The sequence below is a fragment of the Pleurodeles waltl genome, chromosome 6 (assembly GCF_031143425.1).
Source record: "Pleurodeles waltl isolate 20211129_DDA chromosome 6, aPleWal1.hap1.20221129, whole genome shotgun sequence".
NCBI lineage: Eukaryota > Metazoa > Chordata > Amphibia > Caudata > Salamandridae > Pleurodeles > Pleurodeles waltl.
The window spans coordinates 335,699,252-335,721,825 of record NC_090445.1 but is presented as its reverse complement, the minus strand read 5'-3'; the positions used below and the strand labels follow the sequence as shown (position 1 = coordinate 335,721,825).

Here is a 22,574-nt window from a genome sequence, read left to right as displayed (position 1 = left end):
ATCTTAACACATTCCCAATAGGAGTAATTGAGTAATGGATGCATGGTATCGAGGTGGATGATGATTGTTAAGTGGTAGAATGGATTTGTTGGAGAGAAGATGGATTTGTAGAGTTAATGCTGGCTAGATGTTTGGATTACAGTCTGAGCAAGTAGTGTAATTCAATTAAGAAAAGGTATTGATTTTCGCATGCTAGGAAGATTTATGTGAGGACAGGCACTGAGGGGGTCATTCTGACCCTGGCGGTAATTACCGCCAGGGCGGAGGTTGGCGGTAGCACCGCCAACAGGCTGGCGGTGCTCCGCCGGGCATTCTGACCGCGGCGGTACAGCCGCGGCCAGAAGCGGAAAGCTGGCGGTGTACCGCGACTTTCCGCTGCCCATGGGAATCCGCCATGGGGATTCTGACACCCCATACCGCCATCCTGTTCCTGGCAGTTCGCCCGCCAGGAACAGGATGGCGGTATGGGGTGTCGAAGGGCCCTTGGGGGCCCCTGCAGTGCACATGCCAATGGCATGGGCACTGCAGGGGCCCCCGTAAGAGGGCCCCACAAGGATTTTCACTGTCTGCTGTGCAGACAGCGAAAATCGCGACGGGTGCCACTGCACCCGTCGCACCCCTTCAACTCCGCCGGCTCAATTCTGAGCCGGCTTCCTTGTTGACGGGGCTTTCCCGCTGGGCCGGCCGGCAGTCTTCTGGCGGTCGCCCGCCGGCCCCGCGGGAAAGCCAGAATGACCGCCGCGGTCTTTCGGCGGGAACCGCTTGGCGGGCGGCGACCGCCGACCGCCGCGGTCAGAATCACCCCCTGAATGTATACATGGGTGGATCAATTAACATGTATAGGAGGTTTAATCCTTTGGATTCTTCTGTTTCAAGGAGACTACATTCATGTTTGGACAGCTGGATGGTCTTATTTAAAGATATGTGGTAAATCTACATAAGCCTAGTTCAGTAGCTTTCTGTATTGAGGAGAGCTCGGGTGGATTTCTGTATGAGGGTCAGATTTCCGGAGAGGTGAATTGTGTTCATGTATGGATAGTTCATGCCTGAAGAGAGAAATGGGAATTAGTATGGTAAGTGGGTACTCATATATACATAGGTGGAGGCATGTTCAAGTCTTGACAGGTGGGTAGACTTATGTATAGATAATTAGGCCCTCGCTACAGCACAGAAACGTGCTTAAAAGCAAACAGGTACTATCCCAGTGGAACCCTGCACTCTGCACAATCAATATATTTGTTTTCTTCCAGAGTACTATCTGCCAGGGCAGAAAAGTGATCACTGGTGTTCGATGGAAGACCTTCTAGATGGTTGAGCGTTAGAAATCAATGTTGACATGTAAATGTATGACAATGTATGACATTTAGATAATTAACTGAAACATGACTGTTTGCTCACTAATCTGCCCGTACACACAGAATCAAATTGAAGTTTTATATATGTTTGAGTGTTGCAGTATTATAAATATATTCAAATTAAACTGAATTAAATAGAGACTGGGGATGCTAGTGGATCTTCCAGAACTTAGACGTCTGTAGGACTAGGAATGAAAGAGTTGCTGCAGTGCGTAATATGTACTTATTTGTATGCCAAGACCACATTGAATTTTACCATACAAGCTGACTAGGTATCTCTAGTCAAGCTGTCTGAACATGCTGCTCTTCTAAAAAACTTGAAGTGCAATGTTCAAGGTGCCTAGTTTTTGATACTCCCTAATGTGTCTACTCTTCTTGGACATATGTAACATGGGCCCAGAACAGCCATGAAATTCTGACTATGGCTTTCAATGACCTCTAGTCAACTGCTTCAGATCACTCAGGATACCAAAAAGACGCCAACCCCAAAACCCCTCAAACCCTAAAATGTATTGGTCATCCTTGAGGATGAATTCAGCTCGAACTACATCATTTCCTTTCATTTGTCTCTCAGTCCCTTAACTATCTGATACCACATCACAGTAGTGTGGGCACAATTAAATTCTAGAAACCCAATAATGTCAATAAGAAAGATCTGTACCTAGAGTACCTTAGCATTTCTGAGCCCAGGTTGGGAAGCAGGAATACTTTCTAAAATGAAAGCTACTTTAGTAGTTGTTACTTAGGACTCCTATAGGGACTGATCCAACATGAGAGGTCATCTAATATATGGCAGATTCATGGTTTGTGGGTGGTGGCCATGCTTCTGAGCCATTGTATGGCCTGTACTGGCTCCTTGTCGCTCACAAGATCCATTCTAAGGTATTCCCACGGGCCTTCAATGGATAAGGAGCTAGGTCCATCCATGTTAGTCTCCGGCGTGTTAATTAGCAAAGCGTGTTACACTCAGGCACCGGAAAAGCCGTGTGCAAATGAGCCTTGATTCAACCTCTGAATAGGCAGCCCAGCCTGAATTAGCCAGGTAGACCAATGTGAAAGGGAATACAAACACCCCAAGGACTTTCATCATTGGCTGTCACCAGTGAGGTTCAGCTTTAGCCTGAGCATACGTGTGTCGCTAAGGCTGTAATTTAGGGAAAGATGCAAGAAGCAAAATGAACACGCGTAACAAGTATTCCTGAAATAATCAGGAAGACTGGCATTGTTCTGGGTAGCCCGAAGGTACATCATTTTTCACTCACTATGTCATTGTGTAGTGCGGCCACCAGTATGCAAATAGGTCTTAATCTCAATCCCAAAAGATGTGGTTTAGCCCATACTGCACAGCCAGGTCCCCTCTGAATGGGATCACGTGCAACCCCAGTTTAGTTTCAGCATCACTGGGTCTCATCAGGGGAGTGTAGCTTGAGTCTTTATACCTCCCGAGATATACAGCACACTTCTGTGCATATCCGTGTCTGCAAGGGTGTCACCCAGGCAGAGATTCAGGCTTCTGCTCTCCAGCTGACATTTAATTTGCACTGCTTGATGAAAGCAAATGGAATTGCGGACTTCGCCTCCATGAAGACTGACATTGAGATAAATGTGAAGTTGGAAATCCAGTATCTTCATGCACTCCTAAGCATTTACATATATTCTGTCTAATACCACTCAAGAAAACAAGAGATGAACCAAATGTACAAGAGGACTCAGAAGTTTGACTGAGAGGGCTGGGGCTCTCGTAAGTGAAGATGTATGTATGGGCTTTCAGCCAATCTACAGAGACAATGACAAATCGTTTAAAGTTCACGTTGTGTAGTCCTTTCGGTATCTGAGAATGGGGCAGTAAAGTGAGATAAGGAAAATGTCCCTGTTCATTTTAAGGCAGTATCTTGGACCAAATAAGAAATGAGAGAAGAATCACCTTATCTATGCAGCACCATAGAGCCAACTAAAGGAGAGACTGTGAATCACCTGTAAGCCCAGGAAGTGCCACCACAATAGTATGTAACTGTTCGTATCACCCGTTCAAGGTTACTGAAGACCGCAGGATCATAAGGTTTCTGAACCAATAACAAGACAACATTCATATCCTAAACATGATGGCTTCTCCTAGCGAGGGTAAAAACAGAAGCAATTCACAATATCTTTAACAGAATTTCTGAGCAAAACAGGCTTTGGCCAGTTTTGACAGGCGCCAATGAGACCGGGCCTGGAACTGTGTGAACCAGCCTGCATACCTGAACTGTTGGTGGTTAAAGGCCAAAATGCTGTCCAAACTGTATACCTGTGGCTTCGTGTTTTCCTCCAATACCCTGTGGAAGATTTAAAGTCACAGGTTTTATGGCTTCTTGAATAATCTCCAAGTTACTGTGAAACAGACTGAGCTGACTAAGTTTAGAGGTCTCATAGTCAGACATCTATGCTCTGTACTTGATGGCAAGGATGGAGAGCTAGACATTTCTGCTGGATGGATCACTTTCAAGTAGTGAGATCCAGCATGTCTCAGAACTAACATTGGCTGAGCCACATGGAGAGCGACAAGTCATTGTGTAACTGGATCGGTCCCTGAACTGATGAATGCATCTGGGGATGAATGGGACTGTGAGGAATTGCTTGCAGTCCATAAATCAGAATGGACGAGAGGCACAGGAAGGATGCATATTGGAGCTCCATTTGTGAAAGAATGTTTCTGCCGGGAGTAGGGAACAAGTGTCATTCCTTCTACAGGTCGTGAATTAAAAGCCATTAATATTTACTTTGGATCCCTCTAGGACTGTAAGGACAAATAGAAAGCGTTTTTGAGCCCTGCAATTGTGGAGCATGTGTCAGCCTGTTATCGAGATATGGGAAGGCAGACGTTCTGTCCCCAAAAGTGTGTCACCACTACTACCAGGGGTACTACTTGTAACTAGTAGTGCTCGTGGCACACTACTAATCTACAGTGTGTCTTATGTGAAGGCAAGACAGTAATGTGAAAGTGTGCCCTTAAGCTCTACAAGTGCCAAGAAATCTTCTGTCAGGACACAAAGGATGGAACAAAGGTTTACTGCAGTGTACATTTCTTTCCTTAGATGCCTGTATCGGGGCCTATGTTTTAGGATTTGGTATATTTTGGGCCCTTCTCCTTTCACGTGGTATTAAAGAGGGCAAATTGCATTGCAATTTGAAGAACTCTCCAGGATGGAGGATTTGTTGAGCCCGTTTGCCCAAAAATGTATTAAATCATTAAATTGCCCTCTTCTGATACCCTTGCCTAATGGGTCGCTCCCCATCTGTAAAAAATAAAAAATAAAAACAATCCCTGGTGCTTAGTGGTTTCTGCTCCCCTTGGGGGTAGATCAACCTATGTTGGGGCAGAAGTGGCCTAAAATAAATTTGCCCCCCCCAGAGGAGCGACCTTTGCCTAAGGGGTCGCTCCCATTCTGTGAAACAGATGTAAAAAGGGGTCGCCCCCCCTTCCTTGATGACATATTCACAACACAAATCCCTGGTGTCTAGTGGGCATTTCTGCAGGCCAATCGCTTCACGATCGGGCTGCAGAAATGCTCAAAGAGACAAGAAAGGAAAGGAAAGTCCTTTCATTTCCTTTCATATCTCAGAGCCGCCCCTACCCCACCCCCAGAATTGGAAGAGAAATGCTTAGCATTTTTCTTCAGATCGTGCTGGAAGATGAGCTTCCAGCATGATGGGGACGGCCTCTGATGAGGTCAGCGCGTGATCGTGCACTGACATCATCAGACGTCACTCGGGGGGTGTCGGGGTTGGAAGGGGAAGTGATTCCCCTTCCAGTTCTGCCCAGGGGAAGGGGGCCGGGTGCTGGATGTAACGGTTACATCCTGGGCACCCAAGCGGCGCACCCAGGGGGTTAAAGCACCCCAACCAATGCGGTTTTATTGCATATTGTGATACCTCCACTAACCTGCACTGCTATTATATGGTTCTACTTGCTCCTCTGCTGGAGAGGAGAGACTGGTTGGTAATAGTGTCTGTTGACTTTGAAAAGACAATTGACACAGTTAGTTTGGCTTATTTGGAAGCGGCTATTGTCAAAATGAGGTTGGTGTAGGAGGCTGGCCCTCTATGTAGTGCGCAAAGCTAGGTACACTGTGCAGCGGGTCCAGGCAACCACACATTGGTTTACAGTGATAAAAACTAGATCACCTAATGCTCTAATCTTTATGGTAGCTTGGTCGAGCTATTAGGCTCAATCATGCAACTCATACATTGGATGAAATAACTCGAGACCATCACATAGCTGGGAAACTTGTGTTGACAAGTGCCCAGCACATGCATTCAAATGGCTGCTCTGTTCACTCACTATGTCACAGGTTTGGCAAAAACAGTGGGGGCATATTGCTCATGCATCCAATCCCTCACATATAACATGGTGCACCGGGCTTTAGGACTGGAAGGCCTGCCAGAGGGGTACCTTATCCATAGTGTATGCTGTGAATGGTAGGCAGGGCACACAGGCAGTGTGCCATGTCAAGTTTGTGTTTTAGGTTTGCACCAGGACAACCAGTCTGCAATGGCAGTGCTGGGTGCATCTGAATGCATGAGCCTAGAGGGTGGCATAAACAGTGCTGCTGTCCTCAGGGGCTTACCCTTAGTACCCCATGCTCTGGGTTCCTAAGTACCTTTTACTAGGAACTTATAGTGATAGCTAAAGGTGTATCCGATTACCTTTGCAATGTTTAGGGAAAGAACACTGACACTGGGAACCTGGGGCCAGATGTACCAAAGGATTTTACCCATTCTGTGTCTATGGGAAAAGGCTTTCGTACATATGGCCCCTGGTTAGCAGGATCCCAGTGCACTTCAGTCCAAGTTGCATCCAGAATGCAGGCAAAAAGTGTGGGGGGGGGGAGGTAACTCCAGTTTCCCACAGCTAGTGGTTGCATAGGTGGTGCGGGTGTGCGTGTTGTATACCACCCACCACCCCACTGCCAGGGTCCAGACAGGCTGGTTTGTGCTCAGCAGGTACAACATTCATTGGAGTACTAGACAGGTGTGCCCGCTGTCCCAGGTGTTGTAATTTTTACAGATGATCAGCAACAAGTTATATTTATGAATTGTGATTTGTCGGAAAACAATCTTCAATGCAATTTTGTATATATCATTTCTTGTAAGAGATTATTTTGCTAGAAGTGTAAATATCACGCTGTCCCTGAACTTGCTATTGAGCCATTGGCAGAGTTGTGCAGAACACGGGGTCGGGGCAGGGCAGTAAGATGGATGGTTCTGAACATTTAATAATGTTGTACCCCGATGGCTTGTAGTATGTGCCCGATATGGAAACAGATGTCACCTTTATGTTGCAATTGCTACATGTGTTTGGGGAGATATCTGAGATTAGGGTGAACCTAGCGATGACATGCGTCTTTCCCATGCTGCCAGGTTCGACTCTGGTACCGGAGGTTCACTGGGCCCTTTCTACTTTCCTGTACTTTGGGATACAAATGTATCACAAGCTAGAGGATTTGAGGGAGGGCAATCTGGGGGTGATGATATGCTCATTGCGGGCTGTGTGGCCTTTCGGCCGACGTTAAGTCAGTCTATAATGGCGAGAATTACATAAGCCAAGATGATCCGGTTGATCCGGCTGCTTTATTATTTCATCAGTCTTCCCACCTTGGTGCTAGTTGTGGTTTCCACAACCTGGCAGCTGCCACCAAGAAAGCTCATTCACCCCGCCTAGCTTTCGGAAATCTGGGAACAATCACTTTTCTCTGCCCAGCAGATCTCAAAAGACTACTAGGAGCATACCAGTTGCAAACGGCCCTGAGATAACATGAGCTATGCAGATGGAAAGCCTTATGGACCAGACAAAGGGATTTGAAGATCACCCGCTGCCTCAGTGGCAGCCAATGAAGAGTCTTCAAGCCCTCCCATTCCGAGACATGTTTTGGAAGGCCCATGACCAATGAAGCGGCTGCATTTTGGATGGCATTTAACTACAGTAGTCAAGGAGAGATGTAAGCGCAATGCCCACTGTCACCCTTAACTCCCCAGGAAGGAAGGGAAAGATTTTCTTTAAGGTCTTAATAATCCAGAAGCAAGAACTCACCGTTCTTTTGACCTGGGTGTTAAATGTCAAGGTTTTGTCAAAAATCACCCCCAGTTTTTTAGCAGGAACAGGTAGCGAGACTGCATGTTTCAGGCCACCAACCATCAGTCCAGACTGAATTCTCCGCCCCAGAGACCACAATCTCTGTCTTCTCAGCATTCATTTTGAGCCAGCTCTCCCTCAGCCAGATGCTGACTTCTGCCATACAAGACCTGATCTTGAATGCCACCCCTGCCCAGTCATTGGAGATGGAAACAGTGAGGGGAAGGGATGGCTTGCTCTTGGCCATGGCATTCAGTTGCTGGAGGTGCTGTGTCTGGCGAGCACTGGATTGTCTGTTGAACATCCCAGCCCTCACACTGGTGGGACTCCCACATGGTGACCTCTCAATGTTTTTTCGACAGCCCAGCTGACGGCTTGTAGGGAGATGGGGTTGGTGACTGTGGGTCACTGCTAGAAGGCCTCCACATTGCTGCCCTTAGACATTCTTATCGAGGCGCATGGCTTTCTCCCCAGACAAATACTCATATATGGGGCTTTTGCTAAGACATTCATAGTGATTAGGGACAAGGGGGCAGATGAACCCCAGACACCTTATGTCTTGCATTTAATATTTTTCCTGGGAACAGGCAGACACCTAGAGAAAAGCCTCTGCAGTGCTTTTAATGGGATGGTACGGAAGCTCTCAATTGGTCTCAAATTGAAGTGGGAGGAAGTACTGGGAAGGGACCTTTCAGCCCATAAAAGGGTGAAGATATTGGCTTACCCACAGAGTATCTCCCAAAATACTTGCCTCAAAGTTATCCAATTTAATGACATCCATCAGACTTACCTCACCCTGAAGAAGCTCACCTCGATATATGGTGGGGAGGCCAGGTCTTGCCTCCATTGTGTGCTGGATTTCTGCCATATGACCTGGTCATGCACTTATGGGCAACAGTGGTGCAGACATGGATTTGGACACTTGCCTGCACCATGCTGTGCACCTTGGAGGTGTGCCTGTTGGCAGCCTTTCCCCGTCTAGGAGCCAAGAAAGTGGGGAGTCGCTTTCTAGATCTAGTGCTTATAATGGCTAATAGGCAGATTGCCATCACTTGGAAATCAGCAGCTGGCCTGGTGGTACCAAGGTGGGAGGCTGCTTTTAAGGAATGGGCAGAGAACCAGGCACTTCGCAGTGAGGAAACCCTGGGGTTGCGGAGAAGGCCCATAGTGCTCCTCTGGTCAGAAGTGCTGGATGGCTTTGAGAATCACAGTTGTCAAAGCAGTTCTCCTTCTGGTGTTTCAGGGTCCAAGGATGAGGATGGCTTGGCTGCCTAGGGGCAGGCTTGTTGATACAGTAGTAGCTTTGTGTTATGAGTGCCATTGGGGTCAGCTGCCTGAAGTTGAGATGATGTGTGCCTTGGTCTTGCTGATGCCTTCTACCGCTGCCAGGTGTGTTTCCTACTTTGCGCAGCTGCACTCCGACATAGAGAAATCCACAGATCTTGTCCCCTGAGCCCTTCACCCGATAGCTATATCTGATAGTAGACCACCTAAAACCCATTGCTTGAACTGTTTATTGTTTCTGTTTCCAGTATTTTATTTGATCTATTTCATAAATGAATGCTGAATATTGCTGCTTTGTACACCCTGAGGAGGGCATGGAGGGGCACCATAGTAAATGTAATTGCTATCTGGTATATTACTGATGTGGAGGTTAGGAGTAGGTGATACATTCTACTCTACCAGCGGAATTGGAGGAATTTTGGCCACTTCGCGTTACACGTGTTAATGTGGAGTTCCAGCCAAATTCTACCAACTGCTACAAAGTATTGTTTTTTTCTCTCATGTAGCTCGAAAACAGTAAGTTGGTGAGTGCGAGCAAGATTTGGCATCCCCTAGCATGATTTTCGGTCACTTAGAGGGCAACCTGTGAGATTTTTCCAAAAGGGGCAGTCATGATCGTTCAAGGTAAGAAAGATGCTGCTCGAGTAAAAAATCAAGCAGCAAAATCAACTTGAGAAGCTGTACCCTACGGGGTGCAGTGTGGTGGTGTTTGCACTGATTTTTCAGCACAGAACAAGCTCCCGGTGCTAAATCACAGCACGGGCACCACAATGTTCCTACTTCTGCCCATTCACTGAATTCTGTGGAATCTTGCAGAGTATTTTTGTAACTTCGTTTGTTTAAAACTCTGCGATTTCTGCTAAGGCCTAATGTATATATACTGTCAAAACTCTGTAATACCGCTCTCCCCAAAAGTATGATGGGGTTTATATAATGCTGTATTATCTTACTCTGGAACTGAATAACACTGAGAAATCTATAATAAAAGTAAATTAAAAAAACCAGAGGAGACAACTGGAGGTACCTCAGAGTGAGATGCCTATGCTGACAAAAGAGAAGCTACTTCAGCTCAATTTCAAAAGTTTCCTAAAATGTAAGATGTCAGAATATTGCTGAGTGATGAGTTGACATAGTACTACCTGTGACACTCTTTTTAGTAATCTCTTTGTTCCACATTTTGTCTACATGTGGTACTTCCAAAACATAAGGCCTAACATCTGTCCAGCAACAGGACTTTGTGGATCTTGTTAAGAGACTGAACAATCTGCTGTTGGTCTGGGACTTGCAGCTTTAATTCACACCCCAGATCGTATGGTTATGGTACTCCTCTGGACAGTGGTCCCATATTTATTACACTACCAATGTTCTGTGCTATACTCACTCCTCTACTGACCCTGGTAGCTTCAGACCAGCTACGGCAAGTTTAAGCATACTGACCCAAGTATCTGTTTTTTGTGCACAAGTCTATACTCGAATCCAGTGTCTTTCTTCTAAACCAGATTGATAGGTATCACTGGCTGCATTTAAAAATGTTCTCTTACATACACATTTCCGACAATATACTCAACCTGAAACAGAAATGGTAGTTATTGGCAGTGCACAAAAATATGGCACCATTGCCTTTAGAAATACAATAGACCCTCATTGGGCTCTAAAAACACAAAGCCATATTGGCAGTCAGTACCTGGAAGGTCCAACTGTAGCTCTCTTGTATGTAAACTCTGCCACAAAGGGACATATATAACCAAAATGAGGCTATCTTGAGTAATTATCATTTTTTAGTTCCATGGGTTTCACGGAATCTTGAGGCTTTGAGAAAGTGTACACAAAACTGTTCCTTAGTTGAGTATGAGTGAAACATTAGGTATAGAATGTACTTTGCACTGGTGACTGATACTCCAGCGTTCTCATTTCATACCAGGAGTCCACCTCAGTCACTGCAGCTAGACAAAAGTGAGGAGCAAGCCCTATGATGGGGCATGTCATTATGGTGGATGACAGCTTGAAGTCCACAGAGGTTATGTTTTTGACTGAGGAGGATAGAAGTAAAATAGTGATGTAATCCTCCTGTACCTCAAATTTTCGACCTTGTTTTAATATCAGTACTCTACTGGATGTACTGAAATATCTTATGATTTACTCTTTCTCCCCTATGTGACGTTGAGAGGAGCTCGAATAACATTCTCTTGAAAGACTGAGGTGGACAGGTGTCTTCTTGTGGGCATATGAGTGGCTTCCTCGAGTCAGAATGAGGATTCATACTCACCAAACATTGGGTTAGTACCACCACTCCTGAGTGCTTGTAATTCTTTTTCTTTTCTTTATACTTGGGGTTGATACATTCCCACTCCACCTGCAAAAACCGGAAACAAGCTGCTTTCAGTATCAACCACAGTCTGATGTCTCCTGCAGGTGAGGGACTAAATGGGGGTATGCGTACTGCTAAGCATGCCACCCAATGCAAACTCCCACCATACAGAACTGACAAAGAGCGGTAGCTGGAAGAACTGTGGCAGTGGTGGGTCAGCATAGCAGCCAACGTTTAGTACTCAGTTCTGCTGGTGTGATCTTTAATCATATCCTGAACAACTAGTTTTGACCTTAGAGGTCCAGCTGCCCCCGACTGTCACCTCCTTACCTCCGAGCCAGTGGAAGCAGTCTGCATCTCTTTGAAGGTGGTGGAGAACTCTCCAATGAAGTCATGTTTGCCACTGGAGTCATAGTCATAAATCTTGAACTGTGAGGAAATAAACAAGTGTGGGAGAGAAGGAAAGATGCTTATACTAAATTTGGAGTTACCAAGATTACTTAGATTGAATAAACACGAAATATAAATCCCCTCCCCACCAGGAAAGGAGGTCTCTTCAGGAGTGGTACCCGCTGGAGGAGCAGTGTGTCTGATGTATGCATCTGGACACTTGAGGAGCAGTGCATGTGTATGTGACAGAGGAGATGTTTAAGATTGAGTGAATGTGGATAGCATATTTTCCATTCTTACCAGGAGAGGGAGGTCAGCTATCTTTAAAAATGGAACTCATTAACTTGTTGGCAGCACTAGAGTATCTCATGTCTATTAACCCTTTAACCCTATGCTTTTCTCTGCCCATGTGGGCTCCTTACCTTCAATGTCTTGTTGATGTCACAGCTGCAGAGAGAATGGAGTGACACCCGGAAGGTATCCCACTTGGGGTTTAAGTTATTCTTCACCACCTGGGGGAGGATAAGAAACAATAGAAATGCCTAGTCATGAAGAAAATCGTATAGCAAGTATGAGATAGATAAGTAAACAAGCCCTGTATCACCCCTTCATAGAACCAATGTCTGCAGAAGGCCTTGAGACTGCTTCCCAGAGCATGACACAACAGGATTTCCCTTTCTGTTTCTTATAGATCCTGGTTCCTTTTTACACGTATCTGAAAATGTAGGATTTCTTTTTGAACATTTTAAAGATCAAATAGTGATTTCGACAACATTTTCTATGGGTGGAGGATTCATCTTCTCTCTTTCATGCTAAGGCCACCCACCTTTAAAGCACCAAGAATTGCAGGATTTATTCTTTCTCCCTTAAGGTAACTTTCCATCCCAGAGCTTGGGACTGTTGGATATCTAGTCCCTCAAATAGCTTAAGGTTTCACATCAAGACCAAGCTATAGGCTAGAGAAATCCCTCTCCCGCATTTCTGCTAGCGAAGACTGATTCCCTCCACACAGCTTGATCCTACAGGATATTGCTTCTGTCTCAGGGGTCAATATTGCTCCCATCTCCAGTATGATTTATAATCTTGCTCATTCCTGTCATTACCTTTGCGCAGTTTCACACTTCAGTGTCCAATTTTGTAGGATGTCTGCAATCTAATGGTTCAACTATCAAGAACCGGCAATTAAAAATGTGCTTCACTTTCTCTTCCTAACGCCCGATGTTGCTTTGCTCTTTGTCCCAGAACCTGGTACTGTGGGATTTTTCACAGGGCTCAAGGTTGTATTCCATCCCAGCCCCTTGGACAGGGGAAGTGCTCTTCTCTCCCATGACTCACAGCTACTTTCTAACCCAGAGCCAGGAAATATAGAATTTCCCCCTCTCAGTAGGCTGAAGGTCGATTCCACATTAAATGCATAATTACCTTCATCTCTGAATTTGATCAAAACAGTTATGAAAAATCGCTTACTCACCTCTGATCTTCTCACCAGCTGTTCGGTCCCATTGTGGCTTATTTTGTAAATTTCCATGAAAGGGTCTGATTTGCTGAACAAATCCTGCAGTTAAAAGCAAAAAATGTGTCAGAGAGATTGTCTAAGGTTAAGATTAATACTGAACCTAGTCAGAGTTGTTATCAAACTGACAATATTTGCCGGTTATAGGTTCAAGCTTTAATTTCACACTGTTAGGCTTCAATTATGTGAAGGAGTGTGATGTGAATTAGCTAACAAAGTGCCTGAAAGCACTTGCCAACTAGAAACACCAACTACCTACAGACACACACACCCTCCTCTGTCTAAATGTAAGAAGCACAAAGCCCCAGTGCCTAAACTCCTACACATCAAAAAGTAAAATCATACACTATCAGTTCAATGAATAACACACAGTGCCCCATGTAAACATTGGCAGAGTAAGAGCACTGCCATAAATTGGCTGTGCTCCTGCAATCAAAACTTGCAGTTCCACTGCCCTATTCAGAGTTGGGTGAAGTACTGTGCTTACACTGGGGGAGCCTCTGCTGGCTTCACCAATATAAACCCCTGAGCTGATGACCCATTTGCTAAATGGCAGCCACGTTAAAGTGATGGTCTTCCAGATTTGGTTATGGCGGGGTGACCCTCACCCATTCTCCCTGCAAGCCATGGCATAGCAGACACGGGAGGTCTCCATGTGCAGGAAGAAAACTTTATCATGCAATTTCTGTTTTTGTTTAGAGAAAACAAATTCCGGCTTTTGGAATAGATTGCACTGGAAAATACCACTTTAATTAATTTATAGAGTTAGTATGAGGAAATATATAGAAGGACCCTCTTGAAAGAATAGTTCCAATGCCTCCACCATGGAGTTGAGGAAGAACCTGGGTGCAAAATAATAATCAGTTCTAATGTGTGAATTATGCAGATTGGAGAAGAATGTGAATGCTTGTTTATTTGGGTTTACTATGCGCCAGATGTCTTCCAAAGTTTCATCCTTTACGAGTTTCTTAAATTATTTTTGTTAGGGATGTATCCTGCAGATGATTTCCTGTCCATGATGGCATCTTTTGTGTCATAGTCACGTCCAAGGATCAGATTCTGTTGGTGAGGGCTATTTCTGATGATTTGTTCACTTTCTTTCTGAAAGTGGCCACAATCGAAGGTTGATCATAACCGTAAGTCTGACTTACATGCCTTGATGGTCTGATTTCATAGTAGTAATAACGATATTTGGGTTCTCGTCAGGAGATTTCACCAGACCACTTCCTTCTGAGCTTCAAGTTTTCTTTCTTGTCTAAATGGGTTTCTGGGGTGCAAGCTCTGTTAGATTCTAATGTGTGCAGGTGTGAAATTATTTTTATTGGGCTATTTATCCATCAGAGGTTCCATGGAAAATATTTAATGAACAACTTTATATGCCACTGATATATGCTGATTGTGAGCTGTAAAATGTAATAGGGCTATATTTAAGAAAACATTGCGAGTTATGAGGTGAGTTGGGGGTTTTACCCAGTGAGTGACAACCAGAAAGCTGATGAGCTGGGTGACCGTCTGGATTGTTATATTAATTACTAGTTTTACTGGGCTATGCTTCATGTTAGTTAGCACAAGAGAATTACATCATTTCTGGGGTGTGGGGCCAGTGAGGTTAGGATCAGTGTGGTGGTGTCCATTTCCTGGGAAGAGAGTGAGTCAAAACACTTGTGTAGGCCTTGTGGTTTGACTTCTGGGGTAGAGCACACCATACCTGATTTGATAATGGCTCATTGCAGTGGCATTTTTAAGAGCATTTGTCTTTTTATCACTAATGGTTCGGCTAGATCTTGGGATAGAAACACTTGTTGGGTGCACCAGGTTAGCTTTATCTAGGTTTTACTGGATCATAGGACATACTGGTGTGAATATATTCAAGGAAGTACATTATTATGCTAAGTTCCTTGACTGAGATGTCAAGAGGTTTGGGTAGGAGACGTGTTAGGAAGGATACTACATTGCACTTTTCTTTTCCTTCGGTATGCCATAGAATATCACATTGTTTCTCCTGCTTTAGTTTTACAAGTCTTTTTGGACACATTGATAGATTTGGAATTGTAAATCTTGGACTCTTGTGAGGAAGCATTTAAGTTTGCCTCTTCTGCGACTGATTCCAGTTATCCTTCGCCCCAGCTTTGCTTCAATACTTTTCAGCTTGTCTGAGATTAAGGCCACAAAAGTTTTGAGAGATTTCAATTTGTTCATGGTTGCTGCTACCATGGATTTGTTGGATTGTTTCATGGGCAAGACAGGATTGCATTTTACATTCTTGTTACTGTATTCAGGGAATTAGATAGAGCCATCTTGACTGTACTTCTTCCAGTTTGTATAGGGTTAAGTTAGAGGTCAAGGCCCTTGTCTGGCTTGTTCTTCATTTTGGGGTTAGTGTTTGCCATCTTAGCGGACTGCCTGTTAGTACTTATCTTAGTTTAGCTAAACTTTGTGTGGCTTGTTGCACACTGGTCCTAACTAGTGCACCTTGGTTTCATCTGGTGATATGTTTTGGTTCTCTTTTGAGTAGATTATTATATTACTTTCAGAGCACATTATATTCTGCCTTCTATTTGTTTACCGGTTTTGAGAGTAAGCTGGTTTACTGGTTCAATAGTGCTGCTTTGTTGATTACACTTTTTTGCTGGGTTTCAACTGATTCACCTGATGTGCTGATTTACTCATTTCCCTCTAATATAACTTGCCTCCGTGTGGTATGCATTGAGTGCAAGGAATGGAGTCACTGAGGCAGAGCAGGAACACCAATGGAGTGTGTATTGACAGAGGTCCACACGACAGCTCTGAGGCCATGACAGAGAGATCATGGCTTTAGGACCCACACCTTGCTAGTCTAGAGTCCTTCTGTAATTTGGCCAGATTGTGCGATACTGAGAGGCACCTAGATATAGTCCTCACAAGTTGAGAACCCTTCAAGTATTACCTTCCTTACACTTTCCAGAAGATTGAAGGGAGTCATATGGTTCCTGGAATTTTGAGGAGTTCAGGTACTATAGGACAATAGAATGTTCTCCTGTAGTATAAGCATTTACATCTGAGAAAGATTTCTAATCCTGATGGCGTCAAGCCCTATTCAAAGGGACTACACAGAGGTATTTGTACTGCTGAACAGCTGTCCTCTCCTCCCCCCACCTCCCTACTTAATGGCAGCCGCTACATGGTGGGCTGAGCAATGCCACTGACCTGGTCAGTGCACTGCTCTGCCTCCCGTGGCTCCACCTTGCAAGTAGAGCCCTTTCTCTGGCTCCTCTGAACCCCTGACCCCTGTCAGGAGTTTGGGGCCTTCCTCCACCCGCAGGCTTCTGCCTGCCCCTCATCCCTGGTGTCTAGTGGGAGAGCTCTGCTTTCCTACTAGGCTACCTTCTGCCTCTCTCCTCCTTTTCTCCTCCTTTCTCTGCCTTGCTCTCGGCTCTGCTTCACTTCTGTCCCTTTTTGTTCCTTTTGCTTCGCGCTACTCTCGTCCTCGTTTTTCTCTCACTCTGCCCTCTCACTTTCGCTCTAGCCCCTCTTTCTCTCACCCGCCGCTGCTGTCCCCGTGGCCCCACCCCCTTTTTGTGGCACGGCCCCTTTTTCGCACAGTTTTTTGCCCCCCTTCCCGCCTCCCAGCTGTCCTCTCCTCCCCCCCACCACCCTACTAAAGGCAAGCCTGTCTGCGCCCATCCGCACCTGGACCACGCCCAGCACCAGAAACTCTGGCTCCCGTTCGCCCCACCGCCGCCATGCACGTCTTCAATGCGATGCCCCCACCCTCCGCGCCCTCAACATCCGCCGCTCTCCTGCTTGCCTTAAAGCCTCCTCGCAGACCACCTGTGGACCCTTCTCCTGCCGGAACTGCACCTTCAACAGCCTCCATTCCAACGACCCACCCACTGAGGCAGGATGCAACCATCTCAGATGTATCCTCCTCAACAACCGCTCCATCCACAAGCACTCAGTAGAGCTACGGAATCTACTCGACTCAGCCTCCCCAGACGTCGCCTTCCTGACCGAGACCTGGATGAACCCCTCCTCAGCGTCTGACATCGCCATAGCCATCCCGGACGGCTACAAGATCACCCGCAGGTACCGCTTCAACAAACCAGGAGGAGGCATCACCATCATCCACAAGAACACCCTCAGGATCACGACCAGCACCGAAGCCACCCTCAGCACTGCCGAACACCTGCACTTCCAGATCCCCACTGACCCAAACAACACCCTCCGAGAGACCCTCATCTACAGGCCCCTAGCCACCGACAGCAGGTTAGCGACTCCATCACTGATGTCATCAGATCGCACACTCTCACATCCACTGACTACATACTCCTTGGGGACTTAAACTTCCACCTCGAGAACACCAATGACAACAACACTGCCACCCTGCTCGACAACCTCTCCAACCTCGGTCTCAAACAGCTCGTCACAACACCGGTCCACTACGCAGGTCAAACACTCGAACCTATTTTCTCCGGCAGCTATCACGTCTCCTTCAGCCACACCACCAAACTCCACTGGACAGATCAACGCTGCATCCACTTCTCCTTCAAGAAACCCATAACACACCACCACCCACAACGGATGCCCCACCGCAGTTGGAACAAGGTCACGAAGACCAACTTCCTTCACAAAGCAAGCTCCGTCATCGCACCCCAACTACAGAAGATAATCAACAGCTCCTTCGAGTCCGCCACCTTCCAGGAGAGCTGGAAACATGCCGAGATCAACGCCATCCTCAAAAAACCCAAGATGGACCCAAAGGACCTCAAGAACTTCCGACCTTTCTCCCTACTCCCCTTCTCAGCAAAAGTCATCGAGAAGGCTGTCAACAGACAACTAACCTGCTTCCTTGAGGAGAACTGCACCCTGGACCCTTCCCAATCCAGATTCCGCAGCAACCACAGTACCGAAACAGCCCTCATTGCCACCACAGACAACATCAGAACCATATTGGACAATGGCAAAACCGCAGCTCTCATCCTCCTGGACCTCTCGGCTCCGGCTGACACTGTCTGCCACCACACCCTACGCTCACACCTCAGCAATGCAGGAATCCGTGACAGAGCCCTGGACTGGTTCACCTCCTATCTCACCGGCAGAACCCAGAGAGTCTGCCTCCCCCATTCCACTCAGAGGCCACCAAAATCATCTGCGATGTACCCCAGGGTTTGTCCCTCAGCCCGACCCTCTTCAATGTCTACATGGCTCCGCTTGCTAACATCGCCCGATACCACAACCTCAACATCATCTCATGCACCAACAACACCCAGCTGATCCTCTCCCTCACCAAGGACTCCGCCAAGACCAACCTGCACGAAGGAATGAAGGCCATCGCCGAATGGATGAAGAGCAGCAGCCTTAAACTCAATTTCGACATGACAGAGCTCCTCATCTTCGGATCCACCCCTCCGCATGAGATGACTCCTGGTGGCCTGCCACTCTCGGAGCCACTCTGGCTCCCACCGACCACTCACGCAACCTAGAATTCATCTTGGACTCTTCATTATCCATGACCTAGCAAGTCAATGCCATCTCCTCCTCCAGCTTCAACACCCTCCGCATGCTCCGAAAGATCTACAAATGGATCCCCACAGAAACCAGAAGAACAGTCACCCAAGCCCTCGTCAGCAGCAAACTGGACTACGGCAATGCCCTCTATGCAGGGACCAAATCCAAATTCCAGAAGGGGATGCAACGCATCCAGAACGTCTCCGCGCGCCTCATCTTGGACATCCCCACCACTGCCACATCACAGACCACCTGAGAAACCTGCACTGGCTCCCAGTCAACAAGAGAATCACCTTCAAACTCCTCACCCACGCTCACAAAGCACTGCACAACACCAGACCAGAATATCTCAACAGACGCCTCTCCTTTTACACCCCGACCCAGCATCTCCGCTCCGCTGACTTCGCCCTCGCAACCGTCCCATACGTCCACGGAACTCCAACCGGCAGTAGATCATTCTCGCACCTCTCCGCCAAAACGTGGAACACTCTTCCCAACCACCTGCGCCAGACCAAAGACCTCCTTACCTTCAGGAAACTTCTCAAGACCTGGCTGTTTGAGCAGTAGCAGCACCTCCTCACCCTTTCTCCCCCCTCCTAAGCGCCTTGAGACCCTAACGGGTGAGTAGTGCACTTTACAAATGTCTGATTGATTGATTGATTAATACACTCTCTAATGGACTCATCCCACCCTTGAGAGTTAGAAATGCCCTACCAAGTATACTGGACTATAATGAATTAATCCTTGGCTTCGTAAGAGTAGCCTGAAATGTCAGAATGATCTACAGGAAGCCTCATATTCCCTTTCTAGTCCCAGATTGTCCAAAAGATATTTTTTGGTAAATAAAACTGTCTACTGCAGTGTGGCTGTATGGACGAATGAAGCCACTAAAGAGGATAATTGGACATGTCAGCATGTCCGCACCACAGCACTTGTTCTTACCTTGAAAGCTGTACATACCAGAATGCTCTAAAAAAACAGATGGAGGGAAAGCTGCCTGAGGAGTAAATGAAGTAATAATCCTTTAACCATGCCAAACAACAAATGGAAAGGTTCAGAACCTTCAAAGGAAAGTAATATTGAAAAGTAATGGTTCCTCCAGCTGAGTCTTGTACATCTGTTATTTTTATTGAGGGTACACTGTGATAACGGCTTGCATGAGGAATGTAATTATAGATACTTAGAAAAACCCTATACCAAGGATGAATAATTGTTGGGCTTCGGCACTCCATCAATTTGGCTACCATGAATATTCCTCTACGCAGGGGCTCAAGCAGAGTCATTGCTTACCTTGGTGGTCTCTGGAGGGTTGGAGTCGGGTGCCAGCAGGACACTTCTACTCCCCATCAGGATGAAAGAGTTTGGGACAAGTGGTGTTTTGTGTTCAGACACGAGTACAGGTGCCATCTTCGATTGGGTTTCAAATTTGATCAAAGATGGTGTACCTCATTCCAGGACAGGAATCACCCAATCCAATATGGAGAAAAGTAGTTTCTGTGTAGGATTTGTCACTTCCAGGTTAGATACGACTATTTAAGTGGAGTAGGAGGATTAGTCTTTACATTGCAATGCTACTGCTATGCGTAATAGTGCTTTTGATCCTGTGTCGCTTATTCCTTCTAGTTTAGGTTCCTCTGGTGTTGCTCTGGAGTTTGGTTTTCTGCTATCGTCTTCCCAGGGTTTTTGCTTTGTTTTTTCACCTCCTCAGCAGTGGTTTCTTTCCTTTGACACTTATCTGCTGCTGTTTACTCCACCATCAGTCAGTAGAGTGGCTGCAGAAAGAAACTGCCCATACCGTGGGGTCAAATCCACATAGCTGCAAAGAACTTTGCTGCATCCCGCCCTTAACAATAATTTGACAGAGTGGTTTCTAAGGTTTTAGAAATGACTGTTGTACTGACTGGTGCTGAAAAAACATTCCATTCCAACCATATTCCTGAAAGCTGCAATAGAATAGCTCAGGATATGGGTCACTGCTTTTGGCAGGAGACAATGTTTCAGATCTTCTCAATAAAACCTAGATGTTAGCACTAGGTCAGTTGATACAGAACAGCTAGAAAGGATTTGGATCCTTGGTAAAGGCTATAGAGGTGTCTCCTGGCCTGGCAGTAGGGGTGCTTCTAATAAGGTTTAGTGATTGTCATTCCTCCTAAGGTGTCCTGTAGGAAAATTGTGAAGGCTTGTGCTGTACTTAGATGGAACTTCATGAAAGCTTGGAACATTATGGGTTGAGCCATAGTTGCTCTAGTTGTAGTTAGATCAGCGTTTTTTGTATTGCACATATCATTGCCACTGTTTGGCAAATCTCCATGAACATTTCCAAAAAGCGCACTTTTCTGCATAGTTTGTGCTTGGAAGTTTTCGGGGTGATCTATCAAGTGGGGGCTGAGAAAAAAAGTGGTCGCAAAACACAAGAACCCCATGCATTATCCATAGGCTTCTTCAATAGCACTACTCCAAAAACTGCTGAATGGAATTACAACAAATTTGTCAGGAAGCTAGATCTTGGCTTGCAGATTGTGCTTTTTGTGATTTGGTGTAAATCCATTCAGTGGCATATGAGAAATTAAGGTTTAAACATATCTGTATTTCCAGATAGTTGGGTTCTCAAAAGGCTTGCAAAAGTCTTGCAGGAGCACCAATTTAAATAAGGGACCTTTTTTCCCTTGAGATTCTGACTCCCACTTGAGTGAGTGCTCCGATTGGCTCCCAGCAGCATGAACATTTTTTTGCTGGCATCCATTACAGGACTTGGGGACTTAGTCCCCTGTCATGAAGTTAAAAAGAAAAAAATGTAAGGGGCCACGCTAGGGATACCGTGCCTCCCAAGGTCTTATGGTGGGGGATCAAGAGGGACCCACGCTGGGCCATTTATATATATATAGGGCGGGGTGTCAATAGGGACACCTACCCAGACAATTTAGGGCCCCTGGAACCTCATCCCCAGGGGCATATAAATTTAAGGGAAGGAGGGTGCGTGGGCCATCTCCACGAGCCATTGTCGGCCATGGGGACTCCATTCCTGGGGCCCAATGCATTGTTTAAGGGGTTTGGGTATGCGCCCCCCAAATTCCCCTCCAACCTCCAATGGGGTTATTTTCTTTCCTGGGGACTCCATCACCTGGGGCCCAATTTAATTACGTAGGGGGAAGAGGGCAAGCTGAACCCCTCCTCAAGCCGTGTTGGCCCTAGGGACACCACCCGCCAGGTCCTGATGTATTTAATTAGAGCAGGGGGGTTGCAAAGTTCCCCCTTCCTCCGAGCCTTAAAAAGGTCCTGGGACCCCATCCCCCAGGGCTGTTACTTAATTAAAAGGTGGGGCCTTTAATGGCCCTAGGGACCCAAAACCTTGGGGTGCCTCACTTGCTGTGTCTTGGATAGCCCAGCCCTGGGAAACAGTGGTTACCTGTCAGCACTGGTGCAGGAAAGGAAAAGTGTTGGCTCCCATCATTTTTTATATCCTGCAAAACGGGAGCAAATTCAAAGTGTGCTGCCAGCGGGCCAGAGCTATCAAAATGTTTCCGCTAGCTGGGAGCAGACTTGTATTCTGTTTCCCCGCCTGCACTGAGGCTGCATAAAATTAGTTGGAAAGTAAACTATAAAATAAGCTAGCACACTCATTGGATGATGTCATCAGCGAAGTAATCAATGATTTCATTTGAGATGTCAGCAGTGATGTAATAAATGATGTCATACCACGTCATGAGTGATGTAATGTTTGAGGTCATATAATGGCGGGGCGCAAAATATAGTTAACTGTGCTAATTATAACTGGTGAATTTCTGTGGCTTTTTAAGTTCAAAACTTTAATGATGTCACAAACATAATCACCTAAATATAATATTATTTTAACCTTTGTTTTTTCCAGTGCATACATATATTCACTGGGTAAACCAAAGGTTACAGGGACATTACAGTTAGGTTGACGTTTAACCCATACAAAACCACAGAACTTCAGCAGTTATAATTATACTTGCATTTATACTTATGTTAAGAAACTATAACTCAAGCCCTAAAGTTACTTAACGGCACAAGTTATAGTTTCTTCAGATAAGTATAACTATAGGTATAACTATAACTGCTGAATTTCTATGGTTTTGTATGGCTAAGACATCAAGTTAACCA

At 45.9% G+C, this 22,574-nt stretch overlaps 1 protein-coding gene across 4 annotated transcripts in view; it reads right to left on the bottom strand.

Annotated features, from left to right (window-relative positions):
- The window catches only part of CPNE6 (copine 6), a 438,030-nt gene that overhangs the window by 52,328 nt on the left and 363,128 nt on the right, over window positions 1–22,574 (bottom strand). For all 4 annotated transcript variants that reach the window (XR_011204812.1, XR_011204813.1, XM_069238206.1 and 1 more), the window contains 4 exons: window positions 12,921–13,004; window positions 11,872–11,961; window positions 11,390–11,488; window positions 11,018–11,104 (listed from right to left, as the gene is read on the bottom strand). Coding sequence is in view for 2 of the 4 variants with exons in the window: in XM_069238206.1 (XP_069094307.1) it covers window positions 11,018–11,104; window positions 11,390–11,488; window positions 11,872–11,961; window positions 12,921–13,004 (360 nt within the window). In the remaining 2 variants the exon portion in view is untranslated. The remainder of the gene's footprint in view (window positions 1–11,017; window positions 11,105–11,389; window positions 11,489–11,871; window positions 11,962–12,920; window positions 13,005–22,574) is intronic.